The sequence below is a fragment of the Pyrgilauda ruficollis genome, unplaced genomic scaffold, assembly GCF_017590135.1.
Source record: "Pyrgilauda ruficollis isolate IOZ18807 unplaced genomic scaffold, ASM1759013v1 scaffold245, whole genome shotgun sequence".
Taxonomy (NCBI): Eukaryota; Metazoa; Chordata; class Aves; order Passeriformes; family Passeridae; genus Pyrgilauda; species Pyrgilauda ruficollis.
Genome location: NW_024523767.1, coordinates 77286 through 100275, shown reverse-complemented (window position 1 = coordinate 100275; position 22990 = coordinate 77286). Strand labels below are relative to the sequence as shown.

Genomic DNA, 22990 nt, shown 5'->3' with positions numbered 1-22990 from the left:
CATCCCAGCTCTCCCAGCCTGGCTTCAGAGCAGAGCTGCTCCATGCAAATTCCTCTGGCCAGCTTCAGGACATTCTGTGTGGATATAACCCACCCCCTTCTCCCTGGAAGGCGAGAACAATTCCCAGATTGTGAGAAACCAACTCAGAAACAGAAAGAGCCTCATTTAAAACTCTTCAGAACAGCTGGATGGGGCCTGGTGGGGTTGAATCCAAGCTGGAATTGATGATTTCCGTCAAGTCCAGTAAGTGCTTGGTGGGAATGAAAGGGTTCTGGGAGCTGCAAGGGAATGATCCAGCCTGGAGTGGGAAGCCCGTATTCCATGTGGGACATGTTGGTGAGGAAAGGAAGTATTTGGGGTGATTGATGGGACCACAATTCCGTTGGTTAGGGAAGTGAACTGTCTGTTATCCTGCAGAGTGAAAAAGCAGGATGCAGCATCCATGCTGTGCCCTCAGGACAGGTGTCTCCAGCACCTGGGCAAGGTGACCTGGATGTGCTCTCAGGGAGAAGGGAAGCATCTCTGCTGCAGAGCAGAAAATCACTCCTGAGGTAAAGCTGCTGTGGGAGGTGGCAGGACACAAAGCTCCTTTGGTTTTGGTTTTCCAGCTGCATTTCCTAAGAAGTTGAGCTGGGAGCTGGCAGGCCTGGGCTTGAACTTCCCAGTGAGACAGCAGGTTGGGACTGGGACATTCCTGGGGAACAAGGTGACATTTCAGCAAGGGAAAGGGATCCTGGGAGGGGCAGCATTCTGGGACGTGGTGCTGGATTTCTGTGGAACAGCAAAGGGTTCTGTCCTTTAGCAACACCTGCAACCATCCACTGAGACCTACAAATCCAATATTTTTGGTGAATTCTGTATCCCTGAGCAGTGAAGGCAAACATCTGGCTTGTTTTGAGGGAATTTCCTTGGGTGAGTCACCCTGGAGGACTCTGGAATTTGCAGAGGCCGGCTGGAAGAGGGTGCTGGCACAGATGAGATGGGATTGCTTTGTCATACCTGGGTCTTGTGAAAGTGTCATCAGGTGCCTGAGGGAAAAGGTAGGGAAGGAACATTGGGACAGCAGGGCTTCCTCCATGCAGACATCCCCAGGGATCTGGCAGAGGGAGGAAAAAACTCCCAGTAGATCCGATTTCAGCCTAGGTTTGGCCTCCCATCTTTTGCTCTGAACAGCAGGAGGCTGGGAACCAGGGGAGGTTTTGGGGTGATGGAAGTGGGAATCCTGAGTTAGCCTGTGGATGCAGGGATGGGGAATTGCAGGGGGTTGTGAACCTGTGGGTGCAGGGATAGGGAATTGCAGGGGGTTGTGAACCTGTGGGTGCAGGGATGGGGAATTGTAGATGTTGTAAGTATGTGGATGCAGGACTGGGAATTTGGAGGCGGTTGTGAGCCTGTGGATACAGGAATGGAGAATTGCAGAGATGGAGAATTGCAGGGAGTTTTGAGCCTGTGGATGCAGGAATGGGGATTTGCAGGGGTGAGGAATTACAGAGGTTTGTGAACCTTTGGATATAGGGGTGGAGAATTGCAGGGGGTTGTGAGCCTGTGGATGCAGGGATGAGGATTGCAGGGGGTTGGAGTACTGGGCTGTGTGGGTGCCTCGGGAATCTGCAATTCTGGGAGCTTGGAGCAAATCCGGCTGGATTTGGGTGGAGAGAGTGGGTTACTCTGGGGGTGTTGCTGTGGTGTGGGTGGGCTCCTGGCATGCAGGATCCAGGCACAGCCTTTTTCCTTCAGCTTTATTTCCTGGTGTACTTCTCCCTAAGGAGGCTCATGTCAGATGGGATGGGCTGTTGGATTAGCCTAAGTCTCCGAGGTTTAGCTGGAATGTTGTCTCACTGTAGCGTTTTTCTCCCTTGCTCTTTTCCCTAAGCCTTTCCCTACAGACAGCTAATTCTCCCCTTCCCCCACATCCTGTCATAGCCCAGAGCATGTCACAAGGAATTAACGGCTGGAAAGGCCGGGAGAGGCTTCTCTGGAACAGTCTCTCCTTTCTGTGCCCGGGGTGGCCCCCTCTGTGTGTCCCTTTTGTGTCCCATCCAAGTCCCCTCCCCCTGGCCATTCACTGGAGAGTCCGTGGCCAGGAGCCTTTCCCAGCCCGATGCCATGGCTGTGTCCGAGGGCTCCCGGCAGCGCTCCCGCTTTCTCGGTGGGAAGAGGGAGGAGGTTTGTGCCGCTCCAGGGTTTTCCTCCTCTCCCGGCTCCGCATCTCTGACAGCATCGCCGCTCTCGCTCCCAGTCCTCCTTCCCACAATCCACGTACAATCTCCTCAGAATAGGGATGATGTCACTTCCTTCCAGAGGGTGCTGGGGGGTGTGGAAGGGGGGAGTCACGACCTCTGGCTCTCGGCATTCCCGGTGGATAAATGAGGTGCAGGGAGGGAGTTGCTCTGAGGATGATGCCCGGCTCTGTCGGCAGGCAGATCCCAGTTCCCACGCCGTGCTTCCCTTTGCCGAGTGGGATTTTCAATGGCTGCAGGAAGAGTTTTCTGTTCCCTCCTGAGCTTGTGATGCCTGTCTCCCTGGATATGCACTTTTCCTGAAATACCCTTCTGGGAGAGAAGGATGCGCAGCGGCTGGACCACATGCCATGTAAGGTTCTTGCTTCCCTAGATCTTGCCCAGCTCTGAGGGGGCTCCCTGTGCATGTGCTTCCCTTATTTCAGTTTTGGGAGCTTGGGGCTGCTTGTACTGGGATTCAGCTTTCAAGACCCTGGGAATGTTTGGCTCTTTCCAGCAGTTTTAGGGAGAGTGTGAGGGTTCTTGCTGTCACAGAGCCGGGGTCAGTGGTCTCAGGGCTCTTTGCACTTCAGCCTTCCGGTTCCTCCCAATTCCTCTGCTGGATCATATCTTCAGCATCTTAAAACAGTTCCTGGGATTTGCTGTGCTGGGACGAACCTGAAGAGTCCTCACAGTGAGAGTTTTTTCTGGTGGGTTTTCCGGTCTCAGGCCTTCCTTCATCTCCCTCATTTCCAAAGCAGGGGCAAAGCCCCAAACCTCCTGGTTTAAATTCAGGAATCTTTGGGAATAAATTTGGAATGTTCCTGTCCTGGGAGCCTGGTAAGTGGAGTGACAGTTCCACAGTGAGTATTCCCGTATGTGACAGTGAGTGACAGGCTTCTCTGCTCTGTCTCCATCTGTTGCCGTGGATAAGGAATCCACATTGGATATTTGTTGCTGTCGTTGACATCCTGCTTCTCAAACTGGGAGAGGGTGGTAGGAACTGGGAGAGCCCAACTGGAGGGGTAGAAGAGTTCCGGAAAGCGCGTTGGTGGGATGCAGCCGAGGGATGACGGGAACGGAGCTGGGCTAGGAAGTGCTGGAGGTGTATCCAAGGTTTGTGATATCCCAGCTGTCCTGGGTGGTGAATGACAGGCACGATGGGGCTGGGAGGGAGTCTCCAGATGGCCAGAGGAGTGAAGGTAGAGCTGGAATGTACCCAGTGCTCTGATTATTCTGTGCTGAGGAAGTGGGAATCCAAATGGCATTGGAATTTTGCATTTGCTTTGTTTGTGGAATGGAGCATTTCCTTCAACTGAGTGACCGGCTGGAATTGGCCTGTTAACTTGAAATCCCCTGGAATTTGAGAAGATTGTGTAGGTTTTCAGTAATGGGTCGCTGGAAGATCCATTCCAGTGGCTGTGGGTGTCGGCACAGGAGAGGAGACTCTGGATTTGGGATATTCTGGGAAGTGGTGAGGTAACCACACCTGACTGCTGGGTTGGATTTAGTGGGACAGGGCAGGAATTTGTGACATGGACTGTCTCAAACACAACATTTGTGTTACCTGAAAGGTTCAACTTTAGTTTAAATCATGGGCAACCTGGACTTGTGGGAAGTGTCCCAATCCATGACAGGGAGATGGAACTGGATCGTCTTCACGCTCCCTTCCTATCCAAGCTATGTTGGAATTCTATGGATGTCCTCCCCTTTCTAATTTGTCTTACCCACAGCACTAAATTAGGGGCATCATATCCAAGTGGGGGGTTTTTTTGCCTGGTACAGGAAGTATTGCAGGTGGTATTTCCTTGGGAATGCTGTTGGAAATCCTGTTGTAAGTAACAGATGAGGACACTTTGTTGTTTGCTGTTGGGTTCACAGAGGCAAAAATCCAAGAGCACTTACGGATTTGCAAATGCATCTTTGGAACAGCATGGCCACCACAGGCCATGGGTGGAGCACTCCAGCAGCAGTGCATGGATGTGGGAATTGGGAGATTGGTGGAGTTAGGAACTGGGATGGATCAATTGGGAGGGCTTGGAGCAGAGAGGCACAGGTGAGGTGGAGCATTCCCTGGTAGCACAGGTAAGAGGTGGAACAGGGATTAGGGCATGGAAGGAGGGACAGGATTGATCCCCAAATCCAGAAATCTCTGGTGTCTGTGGCAAGAGTGCAAAGACACCATCCTGGATTCGGCAAAACCAAGGAAAATTCCTGGTAGTGGGTCATGTGTTGAGCCAGGAAGGCAGGAGTGGGATAAGGTGTGCTACCAGAGTCCCTCTGGAGCAGCTTGGAGTATAGCCAGCAGGGATGGAGTGGGATGGCTGTGCTGGAGGAGGCTGGAGCGCCCTGTGCAGTCTCGTGACTTTGCACCACTCCTGTTTCTATTTTCCAAAGGGTTTGGGAAGCCCTAAAAATAGGAGCACAAACAAAACCCAGGGAGGAACAGCAGCTCCTCAATATTCCACCGTGGAATTGGTCGTGCCTGTCAGGGCCGGTGCGGATGCGACGGAGATGTGGAGCTGGCAGGATGCTCCTGCTGGTCCAGGGGGAGATCTCCTAGGAGCCAATATCCTCACTGGAAGTGCTGTTGGGAGCCAGTCTATAGTTCCCCAGATGCTGCCCCTGGCTGTTAATGGATGTTTTGGCTTCCTGAGCCAAGTGTGGGGGGGAGAATTGTTGGACAACAGCCTGGCAGCAGGTTTGTGCATGGAAATGCACAGTAATAGGGTTTTCCAGAGATTTGAGGCCAGGATGACCTGTCCGAAATCCCACAGTGGCTGCTCACCATCACAGCCTAACAGGATTCCAGGTAATCCCATGAAGTGGATCTGGATGAGTTACACACCGGCTTCACCTAATACTTCCCATTCCTTCAACTACCAGCTCTCCTTTCCGAGCATGCCATGCCCCCTGGTGCTGGAAGGAAGCAGCTCTGGGATAAACCAGGATGGCTTCCAGGTTGTGGGGCTCTCCAGAGGGGGCTGGAGAGGCTAGGCAGCAGCTTTGCTTCCATTCTTTTCCAGGAGGTGAGTGCTGTGCCTGCTGAACTTCCCGGGACCCGCCAGCCATGCCAGGGATTGTCGTGTTCCGCCGGCGCTGGTCTGTGGGCAGCGATGACCTGGTTCTGCCAGCCGTCTTCCTCTTCCTTCTTCACACCACCTGGTAAGTGAGAAGGGCACAAGGATGCTTGGAATTCACCCAGGAATTCTTCTGGCTATTCCTGGCACGTCTGGAAATTCTCCCTGCGCTTCTGCACAGGGCCAGAAAGTTTGGTTGGGGCATTCCTGATGAACACCAACATTTTTCCAGCTTCTGTTTTCATGGCTTAACTCTGTTCCAAGTTCTAGCCTAGTTCCAAAGAGGCTGACCAGAGCTTCTTGTTATCCTCCTGTGCTACGCAAGATTCTCCACTAGAATTTAGGGCCATGTTTCTGTACAGAAGCTCAGGACAAACAAGCATGGAATCCTGGAATGATTTGGGTTGGAAGAGGCCTTAAAGACCATCCAATTCTATCCCCCTGCCGTGGGCAGGGATGGCTCCCACTAGGTTGCTCCAAGCCCCATCCAACTTGGCCTTGAACACTTCCAAGGGATGTGGCAGCCACAGCTTCTCTGCAGTGGCAAATCCCATGGGATAATGTGTCATGGATGAAATGGCTTCTGGATGGCTTGTGGGGATTTGGGGCCCAAATAAAGATTAATGTAAGGAACTGTGGGACACTGAGGAAGGAAGCAGCTGTGGGATATTCCATGGTTTCCCTTGGCTTTCCCGCCCGGCAGGTTTGTGATTCTCTCGGTGGTGCTCTTCGGGCTGGTGTACAATCCCAACGAGACGTGCTCCCTGAACCTGGTGGACCACGGCCGGGGCTACCTGGGAATCCTGCTGAGCTGCATGATCGCCGAGCTGGCCATCATCTGGCTCAGCATGCGCGGGAGCATCCTGTACACGGAGCCGCGGGATTCCATGCAGTACGTCCTCTATGTCCGACTGGGTAAGCGGCCGGAGCCTCCGCGCTTCTGTGTGCTCTTCCCTGCAGCCTCCTCTCCCTGCCGGGTGCGGCTCCTCTGGCACGGCCAGATGGCTGCCAGGATGTGCCGTGCATCCCGATGAATCCATAGGCTGCGCCTTGTCACGGCTGTCAGACTGGCAGGCGGTGTCCCAAATAGCCTCCTTTTCCACTCATGGAGTCTGCTCCCCTTCTGTCTCTCTTTTCCCCCCTATGTTTTCCAAGGATAGAGGCATAAATCCCAAAGGTTCTGACCCCGAGGTGTTGCCTCTTGGCTCACCTGATCCATCCCTCCAGGCACTGGGAGGAACATAGGTTTTCCTCCTTCTCACTTCGTTTTTCTTCCTATAAGCAATTCCTGTCTTGCTCCCTCTCCAAGAACTAGAGCAGGGGGAATTATTCCTTGATCCCTCATTCCCTTTTAGCTTGTTTCCCCTGGATTCTGTTGCCTTTCAGGTACAGAAATTTAGTCAGATTTTTCTGTGCCAAATGAAGGTTTTAAGAGAAAAATCTTTGGAGATGCAGAGCCAAGCCCATTCCAAACAAATCATCCTGTGGGTTTGCATCCCTGCTTTTTGCGTGTTGTTTTCCTGCAGAATCCACTAAAATAAGGATAACCTTGCTTGAAAGCTCAGTCTGGAAGACTTGGAATGCTCAGTGCAAGTCATTAACGCAAACAGCAAACAAATCTCCCTCTCCAGCTTCCCAGCCAGTCTCCCTAGGGAAGCATGGAGAGCCTGGCAGTTTGTATTAAAACCAGACTAAGTGGGGCAGAGGAGGTAGGGAGAATCCAAAGAAAGGTTCTCCTGCCCCCCAAAACATCCCTTCTTCTTCTGTAAACTCTCTGTGTGCTCAGGAGTGGGATTTCCTCTGGATTTTGGGTCTTGTATTCCCTTTTCCCTGGGTATTTTGCTCCTGGTGGTTGATCAGTTGTGCTGATGGAAGTGGGAGCGTGACCAGTGCGTGGGCAAGGTCCATGTGACTATCCCAATTTAAGCATGTGCTGTTTAATGCAGAGGAATTTAGGGAATTAACTCTAATGTGAACCTGGGAATGTCTCATCCGTGCTCCTGCTGCTCCTGTCCTGCAGCAGGCAAAGGGGAGAAGAGCCAAGGGAAGGAAAACCTAACTCAGGCATAAATTGGGTTCATCAGGAACCAGTCCCAGCCCTGATTCCTTGCCCAGGAAAGCTCTGTCTCCTGGAACTGGTCTTTCCAGGTCTGTAGCAAAGCCACTTATGGAAAGATTCCATGCCAGCAGGAGATAAGGAGGGTGAGTGGGATAAGCCAGGCTGGATTTAGTCTCAGCTCCACCAAAATTTAGGCAATCCCAAGCAAGGTATTCACCTTCTCCACACCTGTTTGCCCACATGTCCTTTGGAATTCTGGGGAGAAAGTGGGAGGATGGGCACTTCAGAACAGTTTCCCAGCTTTTTTGTTCCAGGGAAGCACTGTTAATCCCCAGTTTCTAGTTTGCTGTCAGTCACATGCAAAACTGAGGAGCTCCTTAGGCGCTGTCTCCTTGGAACTGTTATGGAAAGGGCTGCAAAGGTGCTGAGAATGTTTGCTAAGCATAGTGAGCAGGATTAATCCTGGATCCACACACTCACGTATTTCGGATCTGTGAGTCAGGCCAGCTGTCTGAGGTAGTTAAGGTTTGGGTCCTGTCATTCCTGCTGCCTCAGGGAGTCTTTCCAGCAGCGTGGGAGGAAGGTCTGGATCTCTGATTCATACCTGTGACACAAACAAGGGCACTGACCCCTCCACGATCCCATTTTTTTGGAGTAATTTGGAACATGTCGCACTTTAGGTTCGTCTCTTTACACATCCCCTTCCAAGGTGTTTTTATACCTATTCCTTGTGAGAAAATGGAGAGAGGAGCTCATCCTTAGGGAAAAGGCTGCTGTCATCCATGCTGTTCCCATTTTTTCCAGCGATCCTGGTGATTGAGTTCGTGTACGCCATCGTGGGCATCGTGTGGCTGACACAGTACTACACCTCCTGCAACGACATCACAGCCAAGAGTGTCACCCTGGGTACGGAGCTGGAATGTGGCCTGGGAGCATTCCGACCAATTGGCGGGCATCCTTCATTCCTGCCTGTGCCGATTGACTCTGGGAAGTGGATGGGAGCTGTCAATGTGGGGCTTGTTTTCCTGTTTATTGCTCGGAACAGTCGTTCCATTCATCCGCCTGTGCTGCCGGCGCTCAGGCAGGGATCCGTGTTCCCAGGGAAGGGCAGTCTGTAAATTCCCCTTTTTCCCTTCAGAATGGTTTTACTGTTTTCCTGGAAGCCTTTCCCAGTCTCCTGGTGGGGATGATGTTAATGGTGCAGTCCCAGATACTCAGGGAGCATTTAATGGCCCCATAAAACAGCCAGCACACTCATCCAGCTGTGGCTTAAAAGCCTTTCCAGAGGATTTCCTTTTTCTGCGGGAGTTTGGGGTAGGAAGTAAAGGCCGGAGCACGTGACTCCTGGTTTTTTTTTCAGGAATGGTGGTGTGCAACTGGGTGGTGATCCTGAGTGTGTGCATCACTGTGCTGTGTGTCTTTGATCCCACGGGACGCACCTTCGTCAAGCTCCGTGCCACCAAACGCCGGCAGCGCAACCTAAGGACCTACAACCTCAGGTAAGGCAGCATTCCGTGGGATCCCAGAATTCCAGGGTGCCTTGGGTGCAAGGGACCTTAAAGATCATTGAATTCCAACCCCCTGTCATGTCCAGGGGTGCTTTTCACTAGACAAGGTAGCTCCAGCCTGGCTTTGGACGCTTTCAGGTATGGGGCATCCGCAGCTTCTCTGGGAAATCTGTTCCAGGGCCTCACCACCCTCACAGGGAAGCATCACTTCCCAATATCCCATCTGTCCCTACCCTCTCTCTGTCAGTGGGAAGCCATTTCTTGTTGTCCTGTCCCGCCAGCCCCTTGTTCAAAGTCCCTCTCCAGCTCTCTTGGATCCACTTTAGGCACTATAAGATCTCTCCGGAGCCTTCTGTTGTCCAGGCTGAACATTCCCAGCTCTCCCAGCCTGTCTTCACAGCAGACTGAATTTCCCTTCTCTCCAAGGACACAAAGATTTAAGGGAAGAACCAGTGGAGGGTTTCAGGGTTACCAATGCTGTGTCCTCATTGCTGCAGGCACCCAAAATTCTCCTCAAGCCAGGGAATTCCAGGATGGTTTGGGCTGGAAGGGATCTTAAAGCCCTTTAAGCCATGGGCAGGGACACTTTCCACTATACCAGGGCTGTCCTGGAATGGGGCAACCATAGCTTCTCAGAGCAACGTTTCTGGAAGGCTGTCCTGCTTTTTTGGGATCTTGCCCTTCTCCTTGCCTTGCTGCAGGGACCATTCTGCTCCACTGAAGGGGATTTTGGGAGGATGCAGCTCCCTGTCAGGTGCTGTGTGTGGGCACCTGCATCCAAAGGAGGCAAAGCCATGCAGAATCCAGCTGGATTCTGTCTTAATGACTGGATTTGTGGATCCTCATGGACCGTGCTGACCACAACAACCTGTTTGTCCGTATCCCATAGCAGCGTTTTCCATGGAAACAGTGAGCACGTACTTAAATTTTCCTTACTTCGAGGCAGCATCTCCTTCCAAATCCCCTTTCTTCCTTTATTTTCCTCTCCAAAATCCAACCTTTTGCCCTGAGGTTTCTCCTATTTAGTCTTGGCCAAGGAACAATTCCATTTGTGTTGGCAGTTGGATCTTTTAATTAAGAGTTGATTCCATCTTAGAGCTCCCCAGATGGGGAGAGAAAAAGCTTTTTTTCACCAAGCAAAGCTTTTTCTGAAGGATTTTTTCCAGTAGGGGACAACACAAACAGGCTTTGTTTCCTTTGATATGTGACTGTCCTTGAGGAATGTGGCTTTGGAGGGCATCGGGATCCAAGGGATAAAAAATGAGGCTTTCAAAAACCACTCTGTACATTTCCCATTTTTCATTTGGTTTGTCTATTTTCTGTATTCCAATGACTTGGAATGAGGTCCCTTTTGAGGGAAAACTGGGCTTTTCTAAGGATAGTGCATCAAGTTCTGTGGGAAGGAGCCTGGGTTTTTTTGTGGAATGCCAGATATTCCTTCTGACCTTTCCAATGTGTTACAGTGGCCTGGAATATTTGGAATTGGTGCCTAGCATGGTGATTGCTGCTTGGAATCAGGACATTCTCAGGAACATAAGAAGCATGATATTGTGGATGTAGTACTGCATCCAAGGAAAAAAATTCTTCCCTGCGAGAGTGGTGAGGCACTGGAATGGTTTTCCCAGAGCAGCTGTGGCTACTCCATCCCTGGAAATGTCCAAGGCTGGATGGGGCTTGGAGCAATCTGGGACAGTGGGAGCTGTCCCTGCCCATGGCAGGGGCTGAGACTGGATGAGCTTTGTGGTCCCTTCCATCCCAAACCATTTCAGAATTCTGTGATGATTTTTCCAAAGCAAATCTGAGCTCCACAGCTTGCACAAGTAAATTCAAACCAACCTCAAAATTCTCTCCTCTTGGGGAATTTTGAGATCCAGAAAGCTGAGTGAAGGCCTTTCTCCCTTGGCTGGGTTTTTCCCTCCAGGCCTGCAGCATTTATGGAGAGCTTGTTCCTGCTGTTCATGGATTTTCCCTCTGGAAAGGGAATGTTAACAGCTGTTAACAAGCAAACGCTGTGGGCTATGATGTGAAAAACAAACATCAAATGTGACTGTTCACTGCTCAAACAATTGTTTCCAAAGGATACATTCCCAACTTCTCCCTCTTGCTGAAAGAAATCCTTTCCAAGGAATAGATGAGGAAGTTCTCTGCCTGGCTGGATTGTGTCCCATGGTGGTTTTCCTTTCCCAGTGGCATCGTGGTGTATGTGGGCTGGGAAGAAGAAACAACCCGATAAAAAGGATGGGCTCGCTGTGCCAAGGCTTTTCCAAGGAGCTTCTGAGCTCCTACTGAATGTGTGGAAGTTAAGAAAAAAGAATTTGGGAAAAGGTGGTGGGAAAACAGCTCAGAGTACACTTGGTTGTTGAACCCCACCGGGGAAATTCTGGAGTTCTTTGGAATCTGGGGAAGCAAAGCCCTGCTGCCACTCATATTCCCATTCCCCTTCTGAAGGGTTATGGAGAGCTGTTTTCAGATACTCAGGCAGGAGCTGATGGATCCCTGTGGGATCTGCTCCTTCCATTTCAAGCAAATATTCCTTTGCCAGCATCTTTTCATTCCAGGTGCAACCCACTTTCTGGGCTTGGGCTTATCCTGATGGGATACCCTGCCAGAAAATGGAGTGGTGTTTTATTTTGGGTTGCTCTGACCTGCATTAAGTCTGTGTTTCCCTAAAAAAAAGAGGAGCTGTGGACTTTAGGGAGCTTGGCACTCTGACACGGAATCAGTCCCTACTTCTGTGGCAGGGGGTGGAACACAATGGTCCTAAAAGTCCCTTCCAGCCCAAAGCATTCCTTGATTCTGTGATTGGGAAAAGTTGCATGTCTGAAATGCTCAGGGTCTCTTGTGCCATTCCCACTCCCTCACCCTGAGGTAACTTTTTCCTCCTGAGTGGTTGCACATCCTCGCACATGGAGCAGCTGCCAAATTGCAACAGGAACTTCATTCCATGCATCCCCTTCAGGCAGGATACCAGGTATCCAAACACAGTGCTCGATCCTGTGGATTCACACTTCTCTGGAGCATATCCCAGGGAATGGAGCTGGGGAAGGGAATGGAGCTGGGGAAGGAGCTGGAGCACCAGGGGCGGCTGAGGGAACTGAAGGGGCTCAGCCTAGGGAAAAGGAGGATTGAGGGAACCTTATCCCATTTTTCCAGGGATAGCACAGGCTGTGCCACTCCATATTGGATCCTACATCATGTTCTGCCTCTCCTCACATTCCTGCTCTCCCCTTTATTCCCAGACACCGCCTGGAAGAGGGACAAGCCAGCAGCTGGACACGCAGGCTCAAAGTGTTCCTTTGCTGCACACGGACAAAGGACTCCCAGTCGGTGGGTACCACAAATCTCCTGTTGGGAATCAAAATACCAGTGGGAGAAATCCCTGTTTTCCCTCAGGTTAGGATCACATTTGGCAGCACTTCCTGGGCAGCCCCCATTTCCCTTTATCAGCCCCTTCCTGAGCACTTTTTCCTGTTACTTCCATCAGTCTCACACCCTTAAGGAGGAGAATTTGGAAATGGGAAAACAAAAACCTGGAAGAATCACCAAAATACTTCTGGATCTCCTGACAATCAAAAACTGTCTAATCCATAGAGCCACGTGAAGATCACTGGGAATTTTCATGTGCTGCCATTGGGACTTTCCCTTGCTTTTCTCTAGCAGGGAAGGGTAAAGGCCTTGAAATTCCTTCCCCAAAAGTTATCATTCCATTCTCCTTAGAATCACTGGGAGCAGGTTTGTGCCTGAGGGTGGGATTCACCAGCATTCCTGAGGACCTGCTGGAGAGGCAACTCCAACTTTGGTGCTAGAAAATTTTGCTTTTGATTTAACTAATTTGGTTATAATTCTAAGGATTTGAGGACTCCTGAAGGAGCCAGCAGAACCAGGGAATTGTTCCCAAAGGGAGGAGAAAGTCATAAAAATCAGGAGATTTGTGTACTTGCAGACACTGAGCTCTGAATTAGTTACAACCTCTCAGGGAAAAAGCTGGGATTTATCAAGGACATTCCAACAAAACCAGCAGTGGCCAAAAAATCCGCCCAGACGTTTAACTCCAGTTAGAAGGGCACAGAAAATGACAGGGAAAACACCAAGGGACCGACCACAGCCGCCATGTCCTCACTAAATATAGCCCAGAGTTCGTGCTCCAAAAGGATGCAGCGGGAAAAGGAGCACATTGGAAGGGATGTGAACGTGGAGAGGAAGAGAAATGAGACTTGGGATTGAAAGCTCCAAAGGGAAAGTGGAAAAATAAAGGAGAGTCAGGTGAACGTTTGTTGTTCCCAGGTGATGAATTGGATTAACAGCACTTCTTAGGGAGTGCTGTGGAATTATCCACAGGTGCAGCTTCCAGAGTGTGGAAGGCTTCAGGAATTGTCACAGCCCTTGTGCAAAAATCCAGCACTGTGTCCCGGAACGCTGCCCCTCCCAGGATCCCTTTCCCTGGCTGAAATGCCACCATGTTCCTTGGAAATGTCCTTCTGGGAAGTTCAAGCCCAGGCCTGCCAGCTCCCAGCTTATTTGTTGGGGAAATCCATCTGGAAAACTGAGACCAAGGGAGCTTTGTGCCCTGGCACCTCCCACAGCAGCTTTTCCTTTCTCCAGAGCAGAGACACTTCCCTTCTCCCTGAGAGCACATCCAGGTCACCTTGCCCAGGTGCTGGAGACACCTGTCCTGAGGGCACAGCATGGATGCTGCATCCTGGGAGAGGGAGCCCTTACAGGCACCTGAATGCCCTGAACAACTCCCATTTTATTCAGTATTGCAAAGTATTCCAAATATTTCAAGTTCTTTTTAGCACACTTTCCTTTCTGCAGTGACTGTTTCTCTTTTTTTTTTTTAAGCTTGGAATAAAAGTGGATTCCAAATGCCTCACATTCCTCGTGCTGTTGAATTTCCACTTTACATCCAGCTTTTGAGCAATTTCCAGCCTCTTTTCTCTGCAGGAGCAAGCCCTGATGTTGTGTCCTGGCATGGCAGCGAGTGGAATGAATGAGCACGTAATGGATCAGAAATGAATCCATTGCTGCCTATCCCAGACCCCATGGAAAAAAAAAATTGTAGCAGCAGAAGATCGTTGTCCTCTGGGCTGGAAAAGTGTTTTATGGGATGGACATGGCTTTGGGGAAAGGATCTGGGGTGAAGTCTGAAGCCTCAGAGCCTTCAGGGTTTATAGCAGAGCACTCCAGGTGGACAAACAGGAATAGTGTCAGGTGTTCCCACAGAAAGCTGTTCCTTTGGAGCGGAAAATATGCTTTGAACTTCCATCAGGGCCTTTTTTTGTCACAGCATGCAGGGCTGTAGCTGCCACTTTGGATTAATGGGTGTTTGTCCTGTTTCCTTTGGAGGTTCTTGGCGTTTCTTGTGAGCTCACAGGAGCCATGCTAGGATTGATGAGGTCAGGTTTTCAAGGATACTGCGGTTGGAATGCCGTTGGCTCTCCAAAGGCACTGCTGGCACAGAGAGTTGGCACCTGGAGCCCCAGTTCTTAATGGGGATTTAACTGGCTTTTGTAGGGAAATGAAAAATGACAGAAAGTCATCCCACACGCCAGGAGTTTGGCAGGGATAAAAGGATGTAGGTCATTCCTGCAGGGAAGAGAAGGGATTTACTGTCTTGATGGTCAAAGAAGGGAGAGGAGAAATCCCGTTCTGGAGTGCTCAGGGTTTCCACAACACTCCAGACTTGTGGGTTTTGATGCTGGATAAAGGATACTATGAAAACACAGGATAAAGGTTCAGGTAAGGCTGTGATCATTCTTGTAGGAAAAGGTTTGGATGGCAGGAGTCAAATATGGACCATTGGTGGGTACAGTTCCACATACTGCTCCAGCCTCTGAATCATCCTTGTCTTTAGGCTGGAGTAATGACAGGTCAGCACTGACCCACATTCCAGCTCCTCTCCAGCCTCCCAAAATATTCTCCTGTAAGGTCTTGTGGGTTTTGTTTTCCTGTAGCATAGAGCAAAAAGTGGGAAAAGGACATTTCTCTTCAAAATATCTTTGTCCCTCTGCTCCAGGGCTTTGCTTGAGCCTCTCAGGTCACTTCCATTTCTGTCCCTCCTTTTTTGGGTTTGGTCACCTTAATTCCTGGGAATTCTGCATTCATTATCTCAGTTTTTATTTCTCATGTGTTTTGCTTGAGTGTCATCCAAAATAAACCTGGAAAAGCCTGAAATTATGGGCAAAAGGATCCCAGGTCTGGCATAAATTTGGGGAAGTTAAATTTGAGCAGAAAGATCCCAGGTGTGGAATAAGTACAGGCAAGTTAAATGTGGGCAAAAGGGTCTCAGACCTGGGGTAAATCTGGGAAAAGGTTCCCAGATTTGGGTCAAGTTTGGGCAACAGGATCTCAGGTCTGGGATAAATATGGGAAAAAGGATCCCAGGGCAAAGTTAGAGTTGAAGAGACTCTTAAATAGGACAAAATTAGTGGTTTATCCTCATGGAATGGCCTTTATTCTGCTTTAGAGGAGAAAGGATGACTCCGAGGTAGCCCTGGATTGGGATTTGCTTGGTTTTCATCCCGTTTTCTCTGTTTTGTTTAACAGAGAGAGCCAAAACCATTCCCTTTCCCTCCCTGTGTCCTGTGTGAGCTGTTTGGATGTCGAGGTGCCCACACACAGCACAAATCCAGCCCCCGAGTGGGACTGTGGAAAACAAACAAGACACAATAATCATGTGATTAGTCCAGATCTGGCATTCCCTGCAGGAATCTTGTGGCTGTTTCGGAGGCTGAGCTCCAGAAACGAGTCCAGTTCTCACTTTGTGTCCTGTTTTGAGGCTTCCCACACCCAAACCCTTCCTCCTCCTCCTCCAACCTCTCTCTCCCTGGATTTTGCAGGACGCCTACTCCGAGATCGCCTACCTTTTTGCGGAATTTTTCCGGGACCTGGACATCGTCCCCTCTGACATCATCGCGGGGCTGGTTCTCCTGCGGCAGCGGCAGCGGGCCAAGCGCAACGCCGTGCTGGATGAGGTGGGAAAACCTGGGAATCTCTTCCCAGCTGCTCTGGGATTCCCTGGGAAACAGCTGCCTGGCTCTGCCCACCTCATTTTTGGGCTGTTCTCACTCGCTGAGGTGGGAAAGAAAAATAATGGCGACTTCAGCAGCTTTCCCTGAGTTTTTCCATGTCAAAGGGCTCAGCTGGTGCTGAGTCAAGTCTGGAATCTGGGTTGATCCTCTCCAGGCAGGTGATACAGGAGGAGCTCTTGATCCCAAAAGGGCCTCCAAGGGGGTTGTAGGTACTTGGAAATGAATGGGAAGATTATTCCCACTGTACAAAGGTATGGAGAAGACTCCAGCAATCTGCAGGGGGAAAAATTCCTAAATTTCCAAGCCGCTATTGAGGTTTGCATATTGTCAAGCCAGTAGGAAATGGATTTATTTTATTGGAGTTTTTCCCTTGATTTGGGATTTGGGAAGAATTCCCAGTTTTCCAAGCTGCTGCTGAGGTTTGCAGATTGTTAGCCCAGTAGGAAATTGATTTATTTTAATGATTTTTTTCCCCCCTTGAATTGTTATTCAAATCAGGCAGGAATAAAACCATTGGAAGTATTTGAGGGGCCTGGTTGGGATATTTGAGAGTAGGTTTTTATCTTGCTGTCACACAGAGGAATTTTTCTGTGTATTTGTGACTTCCAGGCAAACAATGACATTTTAGCTTTCCTGTCTGGAATGCCAGTGACCAGGAACACCAAATATCTGGATCTGAAGAATGCGGTAAGTCCCTGGGATGTGGGATCCTCCAATCCCACCTGTGATCCTTGTTTTCTTTTCCTCACTGGCTTCTCTTATGCCTTTCTGCCCCCACTTTGAAATAATCCAAGAAATTCCATAAGAATGGAATAAAACTTGATCTCTGCAGGCTTGATATTGATGAAACTTGATCTCTGGAGGCAGGTGATATTGCTGCAAGAGAGTCAGAACCGTTATTCCTGATTTTTTCCAGATTTTGATTCATCCCTGATTTTGGTTTATCCCTAATTTATCTCTGATTTAGATTTGTCTGACTTATCCCTAATTTTGATTTATCCCCGATTTTGATTTTCCTGCCAAATTTCCACATCCTCATTATCCCCCCGCCGTTTTCCTCTTCAGCTCTTCCTCTGATTTACCTCTGATTTCTCCCTGATGTTTCCCTGATTTTCCCCTCTGATTATCCTGCTGTGTTTAACTCCAACCCCCGATCCAGCTCTCTGGAATAAGTGAGCTTTTATAGGATGCAACTGTTTCACATGACCCTAAATTGGCTTTGCAGCCCTCTCCAGGCATCCTCTGGTCTGCTGGAAAGGGGTATTTAGGGAGCTCATTTCCAAATCTGCAGGAAGCAGCTTCCTTGGCAGCATGTTGGGATACCCAGAGAATTCCTCAGGAAATCAGGCAGAGGAATCTTTGGGAGGGGGTGGCTCTTGCCTGGCACCCTCACCTCGCTCTCCTCAGTCACTGCTGGGAAATGGGGCTGGCACTTGGCACGTGCCTAACTATGGAAAAAGGGAATGGGGAGGAAATTCCAAGAGATTCCAGGCTCAGGGAGTCCCGTGTCTTCCAGCAAGAGATGCAGCGGTACCGGGAGGTGTGTTACTACATGCTCTTCGCCTTGGCTGCCTATGGATGGCCCATTTACCTCATGAGGAAGCCCACATGTGGACTCTGCCGCCTGGCCAGATCCTGCTCGTGAGTGCCCACCCTCATCCCTTTTTTCCTGCCTGGTTTTCCCATAGCCTTTGTTTTCCCCCATATTTATTTCATCCTCTTGCTGCTTCCTCCCTGCTCAATTTCTTTTCTGCCTTTTTCTCCTTGTGTTTTTTTCTTTCCATCTCTCTGGACTTCATATTCCAAAGGCTTTCTGAATTCCTTCCAGTTCCTGTAGATAAACCAGCCTGTCCTCTGCTCCATCCTCTCTGGAGCATAGAACAGCCAGCAGAGACAACTCACCTGGCACAACACCAAGTCCAAAAAGAGCTTCTTGGAGCTCAAAAATCAGGGAGTTGACATTTGGGTCCTGATTAAAAGACCTCCAAGATTTGCCTGGCTTGGGCTGTGCTCCCTCAGATTAATTGGATTTTTCCAGCTCAGAATTTTTGCCCCGGTGGAAGGGTTTGTTTCCAGCTGCCAGAATTCTGTCACTGGATTCAATTTGGGGATGAGTTTTTGGCACTTCCTGGGCTATTGGGAGGAATGTGATTCCTTGGGAATACTTTCATTTGTGAGAGATAAAGCAGGAAAATCAACCTGAGCTTCTCTTTTTATTTTGGGATGATTCTAAACCCATTTTTTACCTATAAATAAACCTGGAGCTCAGTCAGTGTTGGCTTTTCCACATTGAAGAACTGGAAAACTGTGCTTCCAAGGACAGTATCCTTTGAGGAGCCATCCCACCCCACAATGCTGAGATTCCTTGGGGACTGGCTGCATTGTAGCTCTCTCTGGTGCTCAAAAGGAAAACTGCACCTGGTCCCAGATTTTGAGGCTGTTCCATGGTTTTATCCTTCACTTGGCACTCGCTGCCACTGGGACGAGGTTTGGAGGGTCCGCCTTTCCCTTTCCTCTAGGAATGGCACTTTAAATCCAGCCTTTTTCCCTCAAAGCCGTGCTTCCTCCAGCAGATGTTGCTGCCTGTGCCCGTCGCGCCCACGCTACGCGCCCGGCGTCACCATCGAGGAGGACAATTGCTGTGGCTGCAACGCCATCGCCATCCGGCGCCACTTCCTGGACGAGAACATGACCTCCGTGGACATCGTCTACACTTCCTGCCACGATGCTGTAAGGAGAATCCCAGACCCCCTTCCCAAGGGGATTTACCCGCTTCTGCCTGCAGTGGGACAAAGAAGGGAAATGAAGCCTTTTTCTCTTCCATTTCCATCAAAAAATTATGTTATTTGGACACAAATCCTGTCACGCACTCTGTCTCCTTTTCCCAAAGGATGATCCAACAGGAATGTCTCTCCTGATCTCTTGCAGGTTTATGAAACCCCTTTCTATGTGGCTGTGGACCATGACAAGAAGAAGGTGGTCATCAGCATCCGGGGAACTCTGTCCCCAAAAGTAAGTGGGATATGCAGTGGCCTCTCTGGTGGATATTCCAGAGAGTTGGAGCCCTTCCCAGTTTGGAATCCTGATGTGGATTTGACTCACCTGAAGCAAGCTTTTCTTCCAGGATGCCCTGACGGATCTGACGGGGGACGCAGAGCGCCTGCCGGTTGAGGGACACCATGGAACGTGGCTGGGACACAAGGTGGGGAAAATAAAGGGATAACGATCCCAAACCAACCCAAAACCAAACAAAACCCCATGGATTTTTTTTAATTATTTCACTTTTTAATTATAAACCCCCAAATGGTCTTAATTACTTGAAAAAGAAGTTACAGAAAGGGCTTTGAGGTGTTAAATAATTAGTGGGAACAGTTAAAATCACTGGGCGTGTAATTAAAAACTCTGTACAATTAGAGAACTCCAAATTCAGGAAGGCATCGTGGAGACCCACAATGAAATTCCTGGAGCCACTCAAATTACTATTTCTTCCAACGACCTTTAAGGAATTTTCAATCAAAGCCTGAGAATGTGCTTAAAATTCTGCTGTGAAGGGAATGTCCTCAAAGGATACTGGCAGGACTTGGATCCCTGAAATTAGATGGGTGCTCTGTGTCTGTGAGCAGCTCTTGGCTGGCTAAATCCATTTATTCCAGAGCTGACCTCTGCCCCTGTCTGGCAAAGGAACGACGTGCTGAGTTTTTAAGATGATCAGGAATTTGGCAGCTTCCAAAGCTGCAGTGCCAAGTTGGGAAAGGAAAATCCAGAGTGAAGGTTGGAAGGAACGGAGCAGTTGCTGGAAGTGCTGCTGGGGGGAATGAGGTGTTGCTCAAGGTGGGATGTGGAGCTTGGAAGTCCTTGGAAGCCATGAGTTGGGAACTCCAGCTTGCCTCATGGTGTCCTGCTGGAATGCCAAACCTCTTCCCTCTGCTTTAGGAAATAGAATAATGGAATCCTGGGATGATTTGGGTGGGAAGGGACATGAAAAAGCCAGTTCCAATCCCTGCCAAGGGCTGGGACACCTTGGAGGATGGCTCTTAGAGCAACCTGGATTAGTGGGAAGGTGTCCCTGCTCTTGGGACTGGGATGGGTTTTTAGGTCCCTTCCAATCCAAACCACTCCAGAATTCCATGATTCAATGAAATTCCAGGAATAGATCCTTGCAGAAATTGGCTTTGCTTTTGATCTTTATATGAAAATATTCATATGGCGACTTCCATGAAACATTATCAGTTTATTCCCTTTGTTCCAGACAGAGCTTTTATTTGTCCTTTGTGTTATTTCTTTTTTGGGATTGCTGCCAGGAGAGAAATATTCACTTTCTCTGGAATTATTATCAATATTAATCTGCAGACAATAATGTGCTGTTGATTCCCGAGGGAAAACTAAGAAAGATAATGGAATTTTAAATGCATTTTTAATGTCCAGGAGTCAAATTTAATATCCAAACAAATCCAATGTCTCACTTACACATTTAATTTGGAAACAAGGACTTGGCTATGTGGGAGCTTTCCCAGGATTTGTTTGATTTGGGGTGTTCTCCTGCTGATTCTGTCCCACCCATCCCCAGGGGTGTCTGTCAGCCATCCTAAAATTCCAAGTCTTGGTGTTTACATGAAATTTTTTATCACTCCACAGCTCCAATGTCACAATTAAAAAAAATATTTGTTGGGGCTCTGAGCTATTCTGGATCAAAAAATAGAGCTGGAACTGAAGTTTAGGGATTAGAATGCCAATAACAAAAAGGAATTATAACTCAGAGAAGAATCCAACTTCACTATTTTTGCAATAAAGTCCACTGATTTTATAACAAAATTGATTTTAAAAATAATCCTCAGCCAAAGGGGTGAATCCAGATTTAATTGTTGAACTCCCAGGACAAAACTAATGAAAATAGGATGTTACAGAGCTTTGTTTCCTGGTGTCGAGCCAACCAGAAGGACAAGGAGCTGCTGGAAAATCCTGGAAGCTCAGCCATGATCCCAATAATGAGAATTTCCAACATTTTTCTCTCATAAATAGACCCTTCTGAGGGTTTTCCCTCAAAATCTCAAATATTCCAGAGCAGTTTTGTGCCTTTGGGATACAAAACAATGCAGAATATTTCCATTCCCTTTCTCTAAATCCTTGATCCATTCAGTTATTTACATGTGAACTTACAAAATTAAGCCCAAATAGTTATATTAACTTGAAATTGGATCTGTTTCCCAGAGAATTTACAGATGCTATATCCCTGGAAGTGTCCAAGACCAGATTAGATAGGGCTCAGAGCTACCTGGGTTAATGGAATGTGTCCCTGTCCATGGAATGGGATGATCCTTAAGGTCCCTTTCAACCCAAACCAGGATTCCATGAAGTTTAGGGAATTTTTCCAATGGTGAATCTAAATGGAAGTTAACAGTCTCATTTCATAATAATTAAAATCCCTGTCTCCATTAGGATATAATTACCAAAAACACGTCCCAAAGGCTGACTAACATCCCAGCAGTGACATCACTGTGGATTTGGGTCACGATCTCTAAAAATAGAATCCCAAATTCGCAGTGGGAATTTAGATCAGTGGCCTGCTGCTCACTTCTGATTAGGATTGGGAGTGGAGACTCTTCTGGAAGCTGGGGAGCTGGGATGAGGCACAACCACTGTGGTGCTTTTTGGTGGTGGCAGCATCCCATTTAGCTCATTTCCATGGAGGGGGTCTCCTCTGTCCTGCTTCCCCTCTTTGGTATCCAGATTGGGATCAAAGACATTTCGGATACTGAGGACTTGGAAAATTCCATGTTTCTTTGCTTTATTTTCCTCACTGGCTTCTCTTACGCCTTTCTGCCCCTCTTTGAAACAACCCAAGAAACTGTACTATTTCTTTGTTTTTTATTTATTTATTTACTCCATAAGAATGGAGTAAAACTTGATCTCTGGAGGCTTGATGAAGTGATATTGATGCAAGAGAGTCAGCACTGTTATCCCTGACTTATTCCTGATTTATCCCCGATTTAGATTTTCCCACCAAATTTCCACCGACTAATTTTCCCCCATTTTCCCCCTCAGCTCTTCCTCTGATTTACCTCTGATTTCTCCCTGATGTTTCCCTGATTTTCCCCTCTGATTATCCTGCTGTCTTTAACTCCAACCCCCAGCCCAGGTCTCCAGGATAACTGAGGTTATATATATTATTATTTCTATTTTTTATTTTGTTTTTGGAGCCAGGAATCCTTTTATATCTCTGAGATGGAGAGTGAGCCCCCAATGACATTCCCATTGTACTCACACCATTTTAAGACAGGGATTTAAAGGAGAGCAGCCAAGGAGATGATTTTCCCCATTTCCCCCATTTTTTGGAGTTCAGGCTCACTTCCCACTGAGTTAAACTGTAGCATCATCAGGAATTTATGCAACAAACCAAATTCCAGTTGCTTGTTTATAACTGTGCTTGGAATTGTATCAACTACGTTTGGAATCACCACACAGATAGACAGATAAACACTCCTCAGCAGAGAGGAGGAATGTTTAAACCCAGATATGATCTTTCCCATCTTTTCCCATCAGCACTCCTTGACTTCTGGGGAATAAAAACTTTTAATAATTTGGGATTAATATCCTCTGACAGCCAAATTCCCTTAATATTGATGGCTTGAGAAGGCAGGAACTAATTCCTAGTGCAGCCACTTTTCCTTTGGTGTTTGAATCATTATCTCTATTAGAATGATTCATGCTTTTATTCCCAGATTTAAATGGAAAACTACATCCCAGATTTACCTGGAATAGGATAATTTGGCTTTAAAACCACCAATATTTAGAATATCCAAGTCTATTTCTCTGTTTTGCCCCAAGTCCCTTGGCCTGAAGTACCAAATCCACAATCCTGTGTTTAAATTAATTGGATTTGGGGTAGTTTTCCCTCTAAAAGCCCAGGAGTAGGCCCGTGGAGTGTTCCTTAATTAAGAACTGTCTTTACTCCTTAAACACCAAAACTTTGGAAATGCAGAGGGGAATCAGTTCTCCCTCCATCCTGATCCATGCTGAGGGACATTCCAGAGCTTCCTCACCTTCTGTCTGCTGGATATTGAGATCCCATTTACAACCTGCTGTGTGTTCCTGC

General features: G+C 48.4%; 1 protein-coding gene across 7 annotated transcripts in view; it reads left to right on the top strand.

Moving 5' to 3' along the window:
- DAGLA (diacylglycerol lipase alpha) overlaps positions 1–22990 on the top strand; it is a 57583-nt gene that overhangs the window by 19472 nt on the left and 15121 nt on the right. For 5 of the 7 annotated variants that reach the window (XM_041470386.1, XM_041470379.1, XM_041470380.1 and 2 more), the window contains 11 exons: positions 5246–5384; positions 6003–6214; positions 8163–8264; positions 8719–8857; positions 12106–12193; positions 15706–15840; positions 16507–16584; positions 17414–17538; positions 18468–18627; positions 18826–18909; positions 19022–19099. In XM_041470386.1, coding sequence (XP_041326320.1) covers positions 5290–5384; positions 6003–6214; positions 8163–8264; positions 8719–8857; positions 12106–12193; positions 15706–15840; positions 16507–16584; positions 17414–17538; positions 18468–18627; positions 18826–18909; positions 19022–19099 — 1296 coding nt within the window. In that variant the 5' untranslated portion in view covers positions 5246–5289. Of the gene's footprint in view, positions 1–2476; positions 2593–5245; positions 5385–6002; positions 6215–8162; positions 8265–8718; positions 8858–12105; positions 12194–15705; positions 15841–16506; positions 16585–17413; positions 17539–18467; positions 18628–18825; positions 18910–19021; positions 19100–22990 lie in introns of those variants that run through there. The other 2 variants (XM_041470382.1, XM_041470385.1) reach the window with 2 other exon arrangements.